Raw genomic sequence first — 17,358 nt, forward strand, 5'->3', positions numbered from 1 at the left:
TATTTTATGGAAACAGTCAAAAATACACATAGCACATAAAACAGACTGCTACTAAAGTGAAAGCATATTTGTGTGCTAGACATGGTTTTATTTATGACATGGGCTTTTTTCCTTTTAGAGACTACAGATTAAAGAGTTCACCTGCATTATTGGTTAAATAACAGGACTTGGTAGAGAACTAGCTTATCTATAGTTTATTTTGTCTTTTTAAGACTCTTGCTTATTCTCATTATCTTCATCTCTTTCTTAACATCATATGTGCCTGTTAGCCACCACTCTCTTTGAGGAGAAGAAAGGAGTTAGAGAGCATTTAGAAGTACCGCTAATTGTTTTTCAGCAAATTACCATGSATATTTTCATCTGAACTTTTTGTTTGTTTGCTTTTTTATTTACTTATATGCTTCCTAGCTGCCCTCCCATCCCATGCCCTTCTGTCCCATCTGTTCTGAAGATAGGTGATAAGAGGTCCTTTTTGGTCAAGACATTCTTTGCACTGTAGAAGTTGAACTCTTCACACCCTTGTTACCTGAGGTGAGGGAGGGGTGGTGATGTGATGGCCTGAAGACAAAAAAAAAGAAAAGAAAAGAAAAAAAAAAAAAAACGCCAGTTCAGTTTATGCTGTGTTTCATTGTCCCAGAACCCCTCACCAGCTTGATTTTCCATTTTTTGTAGGTCTAAAAATCAAGCCCATTTGCACTCTTAATGAAAGATAGATGTTTTAGTCTCTACTAAAGCCTGCTTTCCTAATTCTGCTCTGAAAGAATGGCCTCTAGGCTGGCTGCAAGGGTGGAGAGCTGCTCACCTTCCCTTGAGGTAACTCGCCAGGGGGCAGCCTGTACTGTCACTGGAGGTTTATTTCCATAGCAGGTGTCCCAGGCACTTGAGTCCTGTATGCTTGGTGTCACTGGCCCAGCTACACAGCAACTGCAATAAAGAAGTGACAAGCCTGGTCGAAATCAAGATAGAAAGTAGTTTAGTTTTGAATGCTTGTGATTTTTTTTGTGAACAACAGGGCGTAGCTGAAATGCTCCTAAGCCTTCTTTTGACAGGCACCTCAAAGCCGGTGCTTGGCATAGCTTTTCTTAGGTTGCTATCTGTGTTTTGAGAAGCTAGTTTAATGTCTTATGAAATTGTTAGGTTGCTGTAGGACACGGATTATGGTATATTGTATAACACTGGCTTTCTGTAAGGCAACTTTGCTATAGTAATTATGATATTTGGTATTTTCTCTAGAAAGAAAGCTTTTCTATTAAGGGTTTAAATAATTTCTGATAACTTTAACCTTTTCTGCTAGCCACTTGAGGCTGGAAAAACTCTTGTTTTCAGTAGGAATTTTCTAACCAGCTGACCACTTCTGGCTCATTGGTAAACACGCATTCCTGGGAAGTTTGTAGCAAGTAGTGTGATAGATTTTTGGTAATATGTGTGAGGCAATGCGAATGAAGAGACAGACGCTCATTTTGCCTGGTTACTGTTTGCAGAAAGTGTGTGATAAGCTTTGGTTCTTGATTGAAAGATTAAAAAATAATAATAATAAAATTCCTATTTAATGTTCCCATGAGTTCAGTCCATTTGTGCTGCAGGATCTGATAGGTGCTAAGAGAATATAAAGAATTTTGATCACTTAGACTTTCAGCAAACAGTTGTTGTTCTTTTAACTGGTAAGAAAGAAGAAGGAGCAAGTGCGTCTCCACAGAACAGTGAGCAGTCTTTGAATAACTCAAGAGCAAACACAGTTGAGTTATGGTGTATTGTCTTCAAGGGCTTTTTTTGGTTGTTGGTGGTGGGGAATTGTTCCACCTGCACTCTCAGGGTTTCGGAAAATGTTAGAACATGGCTAATCTGAACAGCTGCTATGCCATTGAGGGATTTACATGTATTTTTCTGTGCTGGCAGCTCGAGGTTTTCTACCAACCAGGCTGGAATGAGGTGTAGTGCTAAAGTAAAAATATGGTGATGGCTTCTTTTCATGCAGGCGAAATAAAGACAAACAGGAGGGAGTATGATCGTGTGTCAAAATCTTTGGGAAAGCAGTGAAGAACGGGGAATATCAGCTCAATATTTCAGGTCCTACCAATTCTAGCTTTTTTTTTTCCCAAGCATTGAAAAAATTGACTGTAAATGTCTGATCTTGATTTCAAATCTTAAAATCTTGTAGGATCAGGCAACTAAACATTATAGCCTAAAGGTATTGAAGCTCTTCTTAAGCCACTGTATGTCCTTAGATAAAGTTTAAATAGTTGTATCAATACATGGCAATTTCACAAGTGTGTACCCAGAGGAGGATTTTGGCGCTAAGTGATCTTGCCTGTGAGAGAGATGGCACTGTAGGTTGCTGAGTTTTTCACAAACAGTAACTGTAATGGAATAAGTATTGGAATAAGTTAATTCTAAATTAAATGCTATTTTAAAAAGTCATCTAAAGTACAAGGGCATTATACATCCCATTAGACAGTATAAATTTATGTTGCATTGAACAATGTGATTAAAACAGAACTGTGCAGTTTTATGCAGAACAGCTATTGCCACTCAGTGATAATCTCTTTTCCCTTGTAATTCAAAAGTGAATGGGCCCTGCACCTGATGAAGTCTGAATTCCACTTCTAATTTTCAGCTGAGGGTCTCTCTTTCAAATGCTTTCTGGACCTGCTTCTTATATAAGTATTCTGCATATAATCACTACCTGTCAGCTATAGCCTTGATAATGGAAAGACATTTCTGAAAGCATCACATTTTCTGAGCAAACAAAGAATTAGTAGGACAGAGTAAAGTGGTTTGTTTTGGATGAGGGKTTTTTTTTGGTTTTAACAAAAAATTCTGAACTTACGTATTAGTTTACAGGATCTTTTAAAATATATATATTTTTATATATTTGAAAGACCTGACTGGGGAAGAGTAAAAGAAACTGTGACTTCTCATTTGATATTTTACTTCTTTCCTACTTCCAAACCTGATCTTCCATAATTACATCTATGGAACATTGAGTTCTGAGAAGTGAAACAGTTAATGTTGATTCACTTTTGTTTAACTTAAGCCATGGTGTTTATAGAGTGCTATGAAAAGTTAAGGGAATTTCCTTAAAATATATAATTAAGAAACTGATAGTTTTATGATGTACATGCCATTGTCAGGAACAGAGGTTTTTAATGTACTCCTGTTTTATTGTTTCCATTTTAATGAGGAAGTAGTACTTAATTATCTGCAGGAGCAGGAATGATGGATGCCAAGTAAAGGAAGAACTCCTGAGCAGGCAATTAGCAACATATTCAATCATCTTTAGTGCAAGAATTCTCAGAGAAGATTGCAAAGAAATATACTGCGGTTTCAGTTTGCTCTTTACAATTACTGAGTTGGGACCCTCAACAAAAGATTTATTTTGGATGACAAAACTTTATTAGCCATGTTTTTTGTTGTTGTTGTTCTTTCATGGTACTGTACTTATTTGATTATTTTTCTGTGCGTACATGTTTTGCTTGTTCTCAGATGTCCAGCAAGCTCCTCTTCCCCATAACCAGTACTTACAGTTCGTTGTATACCACCTGGAAGATCATAGAGCTCATGAAGGAGAGGTCTGCAATTACTGCCTGGTTGATTTCAGTGAGATCACTGCTACCTATTACAACTCAAGTCCCTAGCCATGTTTTTCTTCTGCTGGCTTATCTCCTGGTCCAAGAAAATGGAGACAGTCTTCGTGGTGTACTCAGTGCTATTACAGAAGTAGCCAAGGCTGATTGTTCTCAGGTAAAAATGTATCTTAATGAATTTCTCTGTTCTTCCCTCATCGGTGCCCATTACATTGATGACAATGTGTAACCTGGATTTATGGAAAACATCCTGACTTTTCAGTTTGTTTTGCTGTAGATTGTTAGAGCTACACTGTAGCTGAAGAGTTTAATTCCATCCTGACTGAGGGGAGTAGCTCTGAAGTACTGGTGGTCTTTCAGGGTGGGGGATATTAGGAGAAAGAATGTGTTTTTCAGAGGACAGAGAGAAAAATTGTCAAGGGAGACTGAATTCTCCTGGGTTTCTGTATGTTTGGTAGATCGATTAAACTCAATGTGTTCTGAGAATTGTGATTTTTATTTTTATTTTTTACATTCTGTCTGGTTCCCTACCAGGGGGCTACCATCTTTAACATGCTCTTCAGAAGTATCAAAACTTGGAGGTTTATAAGCTGTGAATTAACAAGCACAGAGTAACTCAGCTGAAAAGAACTGACATAACAACTGGGGTTTAAGTTCTAGTGGTCTAATTTGGGATCATGGCATAAGGAATTGAGAACTTCCTGACCTCATCACAGACTTGCTGCAATTGTGCAAGCAGACTTTGATTCTTTCCAGGCTTTAAAAGGGTTCATTGTTTAAGGTGTAGAGCAAGGTTTTAATAAACTTTGTAAAAACATTGATCTTTAATGCAAGATGTTTAACAGAACTGCAAAGTGTTACAAAATATATGTTGTTTCTTGGGAGGGTAAATCCAAGCTGAATTTTCAACATGTTCAACTGGGTATTTTTGAAACTTTTCAGTGGCAGGGCAAAAGGAGACTTCTAGCTATAAAATATTTGTATGTCATCTACTGCAAAACAGTGATTTTGTCTCCCTTTTCGGTTACTTTTTAGTTATTCAATCTTAGGAAAAAAGATTGGTTTATTTGCTGATATTACCTAATAAATAAATATGAAAATACAACACAAGAAAATTGAGAAGAGGCCACTAAATGATTTCTGGGCTTTGGTGACCTCATAAATCTTTCTCCATGTCCTTTTATGGTTACTGAAGGACTGCTGTGTCCCTTGATGTGTATAGTCTTGCTTCTTAAAAATATCTGAATATCTGTACTGTCTTTCTGTCTGCTTCAGTGCTAAATTGAAGCCAGATTTAGGCAGTGTGTTTATACTTACCTACATTTATCTTTCGAGGTTATGCAGGTATCTGGCTTTTTAACCTGGAAATAGTAACAGGCAGTGCAGGAGGCATTATACAGAAACAGTCAAATATGTCTCATTGTAAAATAAAAATGTGGTGAAGGAAAAGTGTTGCTTCAAATTTCAGATGTATCATAAAGACAAGCTTTATTTGCCTAAGTCTTTTTTAATTGCTTTCTGTTTCAAATAGATAACATACTCCATAGCACAAGAGTTGCAAAAAAATACAGCTTACGGAATATGTGCTTCGTCATTTAGGTGCTGAGCCTTGTAGTTCAGATCCAGGGAAGTACTCCAGGATGTGCTTGCTGTTGAACACATGCTGAAATGCTGTACTAAAAATGGCCCATTATGCAGTGTTTTTGGAGATAACTGCATTTCCTAGGCTGGAAAACTTTTTAAACCAGGGCCAGCTTCATTTTCTGTCAATTGACTGCTGTTAACCTTCCTTTTCATCTGTTCTCAAAGCTCTTTCAAGCTATTGTTTGTTTTGTTTTGTTTTCATGTGTGGGTGCATTTCATATGCACTCAGTGATACAGATTTGGGAGCGTGTTTTCTTTAAATGTTCTCTCATCTTGTTTGAATTTTTTGCATTTTGTAACTTTATTTCTAGCGTTGCATTTGATAGTATTGTTGTGTTTTAATTAATTTTTGTGGGTTTTTTAATTATTTTATATTTCTAGGTTTAAATGATATTTCAAAGTTTTTTTGTTTCATATTTTTAGACAGTTGAAATTTGAGGACAGCTATATTAAGGCCTCGCATTTGTTTTTTGCATCATAGGTGGGAAAAGTAGTTTGGACTCCTCTGTTCAGACACATTTAATTTAACAAACTTAGAAGTCTAGATTTCAGTCTGGAAAATATCACAGACTTCTGCTGTGGAATTACTCATCAGGGTTGTGAGCATTATGTGGTCATAAAAGAATGTATAGAATGTGTTAATTTTCATGAACTGTAAGATCATTGCTGTGAAAAAAGAATAATATGTATTGTGTGTTAGCCAAACCAACAAAAAGCTTTTGGATGAATTGTTCTGCAGTTTAGTTTAGTTTTCAAGAAGTGGATAACCTCCAAACACATTTAACTCGTTGCATTTCTTACTGCAGCTTGCGGAAATAGACACATACAGCACTTTGGAGGAAGGAATAGAATAAGAAAGGAAGGTTTCTTTGACTATATGACCAAATGACTTTGGTTCATTGTGGCTTTTGTAGATGCAGCATTGATTTTTGTCTAGAAGTAAACAATGGATGCAGCATATTGGCAAGAAAATTGTAAATTAAACTGAGGGGTGCAACCAGCTTGAGCAGTCTGCAACTCATCCGTAGCACATTTCAAATCTGAAGTAGCCATCGCCATCAGTGAAATGGAAAAAAAGTTAAAGGGTGATTTGCTGTTGTAGTATGTTCCCGCCTATGTGTGAATTAGAGAAGTGTTGTTGTGCTTCACTCATTTTATTGTTTTTTGTTCCTATTTCGTGCCACGCACGCAGATAGTGTTTTTGCTTATGTTGAGAAAGGTATTACTTTGTTTTAGTGAATTCAGATTGTTGCAAACTCAAGGTAACAGTGGTACCACAGAGCCTGAACTGCAGTGTTAGTTATCTGCTGAATCCTTAAATTGTGCTGCCTTTCAGGCTCTTCTTACCCTTCCAAATAAGAATGGGACCCAGTTCTTTGGTTTGTTTTTGAAGTATTTGTTCAGTGTCCTTGCTGTGCTCCTTGTTGATTAGTATATAGAACAGCTGTCCTGCGGTGTTGAAAAGTCTGAAGTCAATGGAACTGTGGAGGTGCTAGAAGGAAGCTGGAACTGGCTCCTCAAAGTTTTTGGTGGAAATGCACAAAACAAAGTGCTTTTTATTCTTTTCTGGATGTTTTATTCTGTTTCTTACTTTGTCCACTTAGTCATTCTTTCCTATTTTCTTAGAATTCTTGTGATTTTCCTGCACAAGGATGTATCCTTTCTCTCTCGCTCTCTCTTGCTCTCTCGTTTTTTTTCTCCATTCTGTTATGCTCTGACTATGTGTAATGGAAAGAAAGAAATACATTGCAGTAATACTTCCTAGATGTATTTTTCCCAAAAGTGTTAAAGCCCTAGAACAACTTACACTAGTAGAACAGTTTCCACAATGGTGGTGACATTGCTGACCACAGAGTACAACAGTGTGCTGATAATTTTTGAAAGAGCATGGTGTACAGTTCATTCAATTAGTTGTTGCTTAACTGTTTTCAGAGTGAACGGAAACCCTGAGCATTTCTTTAGCCTTTCTTTCTTAACAGATGGCTTCATGTATTTTAAGTTAGAATATAAAAAACATGTTTACTCTGTTGCAGGGTTAAAGTTCCTCCTTTGCCTTGCCTTCCCTTTGTTGTTGTGTCCCCCCGCTGCAGCCCCAAAAGCTGTAGAATTGAATGTTGTTTCCAGAAGTGTCGGCTAAAATCTTTGGAAAATTTTTGTGTAGTCTTTCAGGATACAGGTTTACTCTGGTCATCCAGTTCACAGAGAGAGAAAGGCTGTCTGCATTGCTAACAATACTGAGGTTTCTGTTGTGAAGTGTGTCATAAATGAGTTTATTATTATCAGAGATCTGGTTTTTTGAGTTGTATATGCTATACTGAACTGGAGGGAAGGGTCCGCATAATACACATTGCCAGTTAACTTTTTTTTTGACAACTGCAGTTGTCAAAAGTGGTTTTTCCCTTGAGCTGTTTCAGCCCTTGTTTGAACAGTTTACTTACTGTGCTAGGTGCAAAGCTTAAGGTGTATGAAATACTGAGTATATATATTTAAATGCAGCTTTGAAAATTGGCAGTATAAAAGCAAGCAGTCTCTAGTGTCTCACCTCCAGGAGGCATACAGAGATCCTTGATGCAGGTGTGCTAGTATTAGGATGGTGTTGCTGGAAAAGAGCACTTCTATTTTTTGTGTCATTTACAACTACAGTTTTAAGGAAGGGAGTGGGGCTAATCAAAGTGAAGAACACTGTAAAGTTTACAGATAATGAATATTGTGACCCAATCGTGGCAATGTGATCTTAAGCCAAAAGTCAGAGATAGTCTTCTGGATATACTTCCTGTTCCTACTGCAAGAGATTGTTTCTTGAGGTAAAACACGCAGATTGAGGTAGCTTTTTTGGCACGATAATTATTAGAACTTCCTTTCCCCATTTTAGATGAGAAGCATCTAATTGTGTTCAAGGGGCAGAAGTGAGCAAAATGAATTGAACTTGCATGTAAAAACAAAGCTGAGCTGACATGGAACACATCTCTTCCTTAACTTGTTTTTTTTCTTGCAAATCCATTCCTGTAAGTCTGAATTCAAAACTAGTAATAACAGCATATCCCAACTCTGAGTAGTTTAACATGTCCATTAAGTATTGTATAACCAGGGATACAGGCTGTAGGCTTTGTAAATAAATTAATTATTCTCAGGGAAAAGGGTAGATGAGTTATGGCTGCATGTTGTGACATCTGCAGCTGAAGTACATCTGCCCTTTCCTGAGAAACTTTTCTTCAGTTCTGATCTAAAGTGCTGCAAGTAAGGCAATTTGTTCTTGTGACGGGCTGGCCATGTAAAAAACACCAGCATAACTCCTGGAAATTCCAAGTAAAGTCTGTTTTTATCTGTAGACTGCCTCTAATTCAGTTTGCTGAAGTAGCTCATTGAGTTGTGTGATGAATTAATGGTGTATTCCAGAGCTTAAAAGAGTGAAGGTGTGATGCCCTGTTTCTTAACTATTTGATATTGTTGTTCAAAATGCAATTTAAAAATCACTTAAAGCAATAACTTGCTGAAAGAAATTACTTAAGTAAGATGGCACCTGAGCAGAATGGCCTGAACTGAGGCTGTAGGGAGTGATTCTTTTTTGAATTTCATTTGTGTAAATTGTAATAGCTCCACTGACTTACATGATTACAGATTTAGGGACAAATTTAAATGCAAGTCAGCAGAGTGTGCAGGAGCTCTAGGCAGGTACAGTGAACATTTTAGCATGAAATGAGTGGCTTTATTTGCTTTGTCTTGTTCTGCCTATTTTAAACCTAAGCTTTTGTACCCACAAACAGTAAATGAAATTAACAGACACAGCATCTTGAGCTAGCCATCGTAGTCCATCTACTTCAGAACCATCTTTGAGGTAATGGAAAAACTCCTTCCCATGACTGGGAAAAACGGCTTGTGTTCAAATGCAGTGATAAAGAGAAGTTTAAATTGCATCATATTTTTCTTTTTCCTAATGATCAGCAGAAGTCTATGTGAATTAGGAATTGTTGTTTAAAACATGAAACTCAAACCATAATTAGTTGTCATCCTCTAACTCACTTGTATTTGGTTTGCTAACGGGGTCTGTAAATAGTGAGGTTTTCCCTCTTTTAGATTATTGTTGACTTTAAGRTACTCTGCTGCAGAGCATATGAAGTATTTTAATTCAGGTGTCCTTTTTACTGGTACAAAGCCATTTTATAATTAGTAATACAGCTGTCACTCTGCGAGGCAATGTTTGGAAATTTGGAATAAGAGCAATATTGTGTTTGACTGGGGTGATATTTCCCTTCTCAGTCTTCAGTAGGTGCTCCCAAGGAGACGTGATACTTTGCAGTAAGCAAAATCTAATGATAATTTTTATCCCAAAATATCCTAACACTTTTTAAAACTGCGACTTACTGGCTGGTTACAGTCCGTGCCAGTTGAACTTGGAATCACACAGCTACTGTCTTGATTGTGACAAGTTATTTTAGTTCTGAGTCTACTTAATGGCTCCAAGGAGAATTCTAGTGCAGCAAAACACTGCAATGAAAGGTTATCATATTGCTTCTTGTAGGTGGGGTGCTCTCTAAGGTAGGAAGAAGTATCTAGGACTTTTCTGGTCTTTCTACTGCAGTGAAAGTAGTTGTTAAAGGGGGAGGAAGCATTGGAGCACATATATGGGGGAAGTAAGTGATTACTTTGATAAGGCAAACTTTTAATGGGGAATGTGATGACAGCAACAAAAAACATATTCAGGGCAAATTCATACTTTGGGAATTGCTTTGTTTCTGTGTTTTATTTAGTTCTGTGTAAATAAATGATCCCTTAGAGAAGATGAGAAAAATAAGTGGTAAAACAGTGTTTAGAATGTCTTCTAAGTTAGGAAAGAGGACCACACGAACAGTGTGGTTAGGTATAGCAATAGCATTTTGAGTCATATCTCTCTCTCTCTCTCTCTCTTTCTCTCTCTCTTTTTTTTTTTTTTAAGTCATCAAGATAATCAGTATTCTGCTACTTCATGGTTTGAATGATTACTGCTTGTAGCTTGTCAATATTCAGCTGAAAAGCTAGGAGTGATTGCTGTGCCAAGATCTCAGTTGATCTTGTGTTTCAAGATAAAACAGAAGTGGGAATGTGTGTTTAGAATGCTGTCCTTCATTGCTTTCCTATTTATTGCAACTGCACAAGAGGGATTCCCAAACAGGATGTCCTTTCCCACACTGAGTAATGCTTTCATATAGAGACTAGAGTCTTTGTATTAAATTAATAGAGCCTTCCAAAAATCTTGTTAGGTGTAAAAATAATTGCAATATCTGTTTTTGCAGACATTGATCTGGCTTTGTTTTGGTTTTGTTTCTTTTCTTTCCTTTCCCTGAAGCCTACAGAGGAGTGTTGTGTATGTACCTCCTCTTTCCCCACTGAATGGAAGCCTGAAAGCCTTTTTATGGTGCAAGATGAGCGATTACATTTGATCACTGTTTAGCTGACACATTTTGGAGTAATGTCCTGAAACATTCTGGAAGAAAGTCCAGAAATCTTTTAAAAGGCCAAAGAACAAAAAGTAGTGCATATGTTATTAGGCTGTCTTTAATTGAATCACTGCTGAGGCTGCCCTGACACATGCTGTTCGTGAAAGACTTAATACAGTCCTTCTAATCGGATGAATTGTCTTGTTGTGCAAAAACTGTTATTACACTCTATGTGAAACCAGCTGTGCTTCAAGGGGAAAAAATTAAATCATCTGACTGAGAGGTCACTGGTGAATAGTAACGCAAGATCTATTACCATTATTAGAGGATTATGAGGCTTTAGAGAACATCCATTCTTTTATGGTCTTTCAACTGCTGAAATGAAATATTTTAGTGGTAAATGACACCCTTCTGGGAAATTTATCAGAAGATGCATTACTTTGTGTTCTTTGGAGAGGGGGATAGGAGAAAAAAAGGCAAAATGTTTTTTTTCCAGGTGAAACCATTGTTAAGGATCTGTTGAACTGGATTTGGCTTGCTTAAAAGTGTCTCAGGGGATGCCTAATAGTATTGTTCTATGTCTGATCATGTGAATTTTGGAGAGTTGCTGTAGGAGAATGGTCATGTTGTAGTCACTTCTTGTGGACAGATTCTTGGTGATATGAGTTTATTGGTTAGTGCACTGGAGCATGTGAAACTTTGGGGAACAAAAACTGGTCTCAAGAAGAACCAGGAGCACTTTTGAAAACCCACCTTGTTTTATAACATGTATAAATAAAACCTTATTGTCATTTACGCACTTCAGTGAAGGGGACAGTTCTTCAAATGTGCGTATTGTTCAGTACTGTTTGTCTTGCTCACAGGATATTAGAGAGTGCTGAATGCTTTTTAAAATCTGGTAATTTCACTGCCTTGCCTACTGAAAAACTGTGCTGGTGCTACACCACCTTCAAAATTCAGCCCTGCATTTCCCAGAAATAAAACCTGGAGCACTTCTCATTTCAGCAACATTTCTTTAGTGCTTTTTGTTCGGATCCTTGTGTAGGGCAATGAAATGATCTCTTTAATGTTAAAATTGACCCAAAAGAACACTCCAAGATATACATTCCTGCTAAGAACAACTGGCATGAATAATGTAAAGTGACACCCTACATTTAGAATTTAATTTGGGGGCAGTGTATTTGTTTTTTGGATTACATTGTTTGAAATGAGTTTTTCCTTTTGAACACAGTTTTGTTTGGTTTGCTGTTCTCTGTCTCTCTCTTATTCTTTGTTCTGGCACAAGGACTGTATGGGGGACAATTTCATGTCAATAAAATGTAAGGAAATGTGAAGAAATGGGAGAGGAGAAGTTTAGCAAGGATCTTCCTTCCTTACTAACTATCTTTTCTTATGTTGTGCTTTTTAAGAATGGTAACTGTCTTTAGCTTAAAAAAAAAAAAAAAATCAAATCACCAAATTGCCAAGGGTGAGAACAGTCATCAATCCTGTTGATGAAACTGCAGTGATTTGCCTGGCATGTTTAATCTTACTTTTAAAGGGAGGGCTATTAGGATAACTGGGCATCATTTTGAGATACAGTTCATTATTGAAAACAAAACAAAACCCTGAAACCCTTTGCTGGATTGCTAAGGAGAGACTTGACCTAACTGCTGCATCTTTAGGGATGACGAGGGATGCAGACCACACTGTTGCTAGGCAGCAGGTTCGTCTCCATCTGAGCGGGCTCCTATGTACCAAGAGCTAATTTTTCTTCATACTGGCTTTTTGAAACTGTTAAACCTTTGGAGATTTAATATAAATTGGTACAGAAATTAGTGCCAGCATTGTTTATCTGTTATATGGTGGAAGCGAGAAGCAGTTTCATTGTATTGGAACATTTTGGATTTTTTTCTTCATCTTATAATTTGAATATGTGTATTCACCTATTCAGAGCAAGTATACTTTAAAGGACAATATCTCTGTAGAAATATATAATTGGCCTTATATTGACAAGTGATTATTTTTTTCCCTAGAATTCTCTGTAGAGCTTAGCATCTCTTTACTAAATGTTAGCATAAATCTCATAGAGAACTTTCTTCTAATTCCTGTTTAATGCAGAATAAATGTCATAACTAGAAAATTAAGGCAGACTCAGGACTTGGAATAAACTTTTCCTGACAAATGAGGGAGGTTGGACCTGAGGAAGCTGACCTTTAAGGATTTGAATGCTTTTCTAACTAAAGACTGTGACAATCTTTTTTTTTTCTTTTTTTCTTTTTTTTTTAATATCATTGAGTCTGTGATTGTCATATAGTCCACTGTATCTACAACTCAGGAAAAATGTAAGTAGCCTTTTGATTAGAGAACTAGCTTAAGACTTGATGGAGTAGTGCAAGACCCAATGTCTGGCAAAAGGAGGAGGCATTTTGGGGAGAGATCTGTGGAAAGGAAATTGAAAAAGGAGCTTGAGCATTATAATGACACATCTGACATCTCTATTACTGATGTTTTATTTAGCCTTTTTGTGCAGTACAGGGCGAACCAATGACAGCATTTATCAGGGATGGATATGTTTTTTAAAAAAAGCCCCAAGTTCTGAGATTCTTAGACTTGAGACTCTTCCCTCCATCCATGCTGCATGCCATACTTTCTGGCTAACATTATTTATCAGAAGACTTTTCTTCCCTGTTGACCTGTTAACGGCTCTAAATAACACTGTGTCCCTCAGTGAAGAAGCACCCACTGACTTCTCTGATAACTTTGGGACTTTATGATGGCAATGCAGGCTGATGCACTGGTTTTAATGATTGTCCCACCTGAAGGCATGGGATGTCCGTGGTTTGTTGATCACCCTGGAATTACATTTAACTAGTCAAAGATTTAGGTAACTGTAATTCAGTAGTAGGTGATTTATTTTTGTCTTAACACCCAATTGCAACAGGTGCCCAGAAATAAAACTGCTTCTGTCTACCAAACTTCCTAGCTTCCGATTTTTTCTTCTTCCTGTATTATTTGGTTTCTGTGCAAATCTCCTTTTCCTAGGGTTTGTCTTACCAAAAGAGGATTTTGATTTGAGAATGCTGAGCCTTTAACACTCAGGTCTTCCTTTGGGTTCTATTTAATTTAATCAGGAAGTTAGTTTTAATACTCTTCTTGTGTACTGCTGAATATCCTTTTCTCTTAGGCATTGCTATTTTCCCTTTGGCATGCATAGAGTGGGGAACATTAATATCTGCATGGTCCATAGGTTAGTCTTACAGTTCAGGAGTGGGAAGGGAAGGTAGGGCAATGATTAAATCTCACCTTTTGAATTAAGGTTTAATTTTCCATTTCTGAATGTCACTTTAAGAAGCTGTCATACACAGCCGCATGCTCATGTGCTGTAGTTTACTGCTACTACCCTTCTGTCAATGGAAGTGTCCATGGGGCACTGCTCTTAATAGGGTCACTGAAATGGTTGGGATTAAAGAGGATTTGCAGTGTGATGCTGAACACTTGTGTCAGTACAACTGAGGGATACTGCAAACTGCAGGATAGAGGCAAATTGTCAGAGAGGGAAGGTATGGGTGATGCGTGGGAAGGAAAATTTAAGGAGCTTCTTATATTTGCTGGTTGAGAAAATGTAGTGCCAAACTGCATTATTTTTCACCTGCTGAAGCTTAATATACATTTCACATTTATGATGACAGTACAGACATGCATAGTTGTATGCAAGTATATCCTGGATTTAATGCAGACAGGTTGCTACTGTATCTGGCCTGGAACCAGAGTTGATGTTAATCAAACTCTGCCATGTGCTGATGAGTTTGGAATGACTTACTTTGCCCACCTCCTTTTGTACTTTAGGAGTATCTATGTAACAAGGAATAGTCCTTATGGTATAAGAGTAATAAAGTATTGTGACAGTCTTGAAAGTGTCACCAGTGGTCTGAAAGCCATTTAGGCTAGGAGGAATGTGCTGATTAAGGCACATGATAGCATAAATTCACATAAGCCCATGGAGTGTGGGAGGAAGAGCCCCACTTGCTACATATKCCTGAAATGCCAGTGTAAGCCATGCAGAGAGTAAAATGAGGTGAAAGAAAGAGACTGATCTTGGACAAACAAGAAAAGGCAGTTCAGAGAATTACTGAGGAGGTAAGAACCAAGTGTTCAGCTCCCTACCCCAGTTACCATAAAGTTCTGTTCCCTGGTGATGCTGTGAGGTGGGTCGTGCTCTTGGAGTCGTTCCTTTGGCTTCTGTGGTAGAGAGATTCATCTCAAGAGCCGCATATGATGGGTCTGACAGGAACTTGGGGTCTAGAAGAAATGTACTTGTTTTCGTAAGAATTAATTTGAGAGTTTAAGGAGGATGGGGTATGTTACTTCTCAGGTAATAATGGATGCAGATACAGCAGTGTATGCTGACAACCCACAGAAGGGTGTTTAGGGGGTCTCTCTTGAGTTTGAGAATTCAAAAGTTGGAATATGTGCCCTGTTCTAGAGACTTTGTTTAGGAATGTAGCCTTCTCTGGAGGGAAGACCAGTGCCTCCCTCACAAAAAGCATGAGGTGGAGAGACAGGTTCAGGACTAAGGAGAATGATTTAGAGAGTGTCTGATTAGAAAGTGTGTGCACTTGGGGAGGGACCAGGGAATACTCTGAAAGGGATGGGAAGAGGCTTCACAGAGACAATTTGAAATTAAGTACTGACCTTGAAGTATTGCTTTTAATTGTCATTGCTTCCTGTGTGACTGTGAGTAAATTACTCATAGCCTCTTTGTCTCCATTTCTCACCTGCATAATGGGAGTGATAGCCCTAACTCGTTGGCTGTTTTGGGCATGTTATGCATACATATTATGTAATAATGCTGCAAGGAGACTATCATGTCAGTCCAGTAGAACTGCAGTTTTTTTTGCAGGTGGGATTGCTTACAGGTTTGCTTATTTTTCTATGCTTCTGCTCAAAGGTTTTTTTTGTGCTCCCTATTTCTGAGCAACATGCAAGGTGAACTCTTGGCCCAAGGTAACAATTGACAGTTTTGTCATTGTCTAAAATATCACCCTGTACCTGTGTTAGATTGCACCCTTTACTGGGGCCAGGGAACTTCAGCTTCCTTGTATGTTTTTTAACAGTTGTTCCTTGAACACTCAGCATTTTGAAATGCTCCAAAGAAAAGGAAAGGAAAAGGTGTGTGATTCAACCACACTACATATAACAGTATTAAGCCTTTTACCTGCTAATTGTAGTGCACCATTTTAAAACTTGTTTAGAATAAGGTTAAAATATGTTGAAACCAAAAGGAAGGGATGTGTTTCGGTGGTCTTGAAAGGAAGACATTATTTACATGAGGAATGTAGCTCAGCTCTTTGATATCTTGTTGTTCTTTTAAATAAAAAAGGGGCAAAGTAATATAAAATAGACTCTCAGCTAAAGAATTTTTCTAACAGCTTCTCATCCTCCTCTTTAAAAAGTAGTAAGGTTACTCTCACCTATCTGAAAACTGATGAAAAGCAAGGATTAGAACAAATGGTGTTGTGGTAATGTGTTGTATTTCAGCCAAATTCAGGGGCTGTTCTGGTAAAAATCATATTTATGTTTGCTTTAGTAGAAGGAATGCTAAATATCTCATAACCTACTTTATATTGTTGTAAAATTGGTCTTACCTTATATAGTTAATGGTAATTTAGAACTTCATCAAACTTATCTCTGGCTGCAGCTGTCTTAGGCTACTTTGCTCTGTTGAGACAAGATTGTTCGGTAGGCCTCAGATAGTGTAGGCCTCAGAGCTCTTGGGTTCTTTTTATTATTCTTCCTCTGTCAGAAGACTGGTGTCTTCTAAGGGTTGAGATGGACCTTTGTACAGTGAAAAGTTTTATCATCTGAAGACATCTTCTCATGTAAAAAAGCATATCAAGAGAATGCTGTAGCTGAATTTTCCATTTTTTTAACCTATTATATATATAAACCTCCTATCTGCTTAAAGGGTCAGCCTCACCAGAGTAAATTTTCAAAGGGTTTTGAGATCTCTGAATTATTTCATTAAGACTGGATTTGAGAGTTGCTCTGTCTGTCAGCCAGGCACAGTAAGTATGGGATTACATATGCACTAGTTCTGTTCTGAACCAACAAAAAGGTCTGATTTTTGGTTTATTCAGCAGGTTTTCTAAAGTTACAGTTATTTAAGATTATAGAAGGAAAAAAAATGCCTTGGGAGAGTGATACACTCACAAAGTAAACATTAGAAGTGAACTGGAGAACTTTGTACCCTGCTTACTGTGTAAGGAAAATAATTTCTGAAAGCTAGAAGACTCAAAAATAATGTGTCTGCATCTTACTACTAAATACCAAATTTCCTAATCAGTTTTTCTGCTCTTGGGAATGACAATATCTTTTAATATAGGTTATATCTATGGAAGACTAAATTGTGCAACTAAGTGAAAACAAATACTATTGTGTAAAAGCAGAATATAAGCCAGTGCTGTGTGATTTCATTTAAGTATCTTGAAATCAAGTAAAAAAAAAAAAAAAAAAAAATGCAAGCCCATCAGCAATAGACTTGATTTTACAACATAGTGATCTGCATCTCCACTAGAAAAAATTGGAGGGCCTGCAAGTATGAAAATACTGAAAAAATCCTTCCCTAAATGAAGGGGGAATGGAGTAAATAAGTCTCCTTTCCTTTGCTGTCACTTTAGAGGCAGGTCTCTAGAAGTTTGTTACCATACACAAGCAAAATGGAGTAAATCATATTG

The 17,358-nt window shown here is 37.4% G+C and overlaps 1 protein-coding gene across 6 annotated transcripts in view; it reads left to right on the forward strand.

The window, feature by feature from the left end:
- FOCAD (focadhesin) overlaps positions 1 to 17,358 on the forward strand; it is a 126,234-nt gene that overhangs the window by 34,570 nt on the left and 74,306 nt on the right. For all 6 annotated transcript variants that reach the window (XM_026073563.1, XM_026073559.1, XM_026073562.1 and 3 more), the window contains one exon: positions 3,484 to 3,741. In XM_026073563.1, the coding sequence (XP_025929348.1) occupies positions 3,484 to 3,741 (258 nt within the window). The remainder of the gene's footprint in view (positions 1 to 3,483; positions 3,742 to 17,358) is intronic.

The sequence above is a fragment of the Apteryx rowi genome, unplaced genomic scaffold (assembly GCF_003343035.1).
Source record: "Apteryx rowi isolate R43461 unplaced genomic scaffold, aptRow1 scaffold_37, whole genome shotgun sequence".
In the NCBI taxonomy this organism is placed as follows: Eukaryota; Metazoa; Chordata; class Aves; order Apterygiformes; family Apterygidae; genus Apteryx; species Apteryx rowi.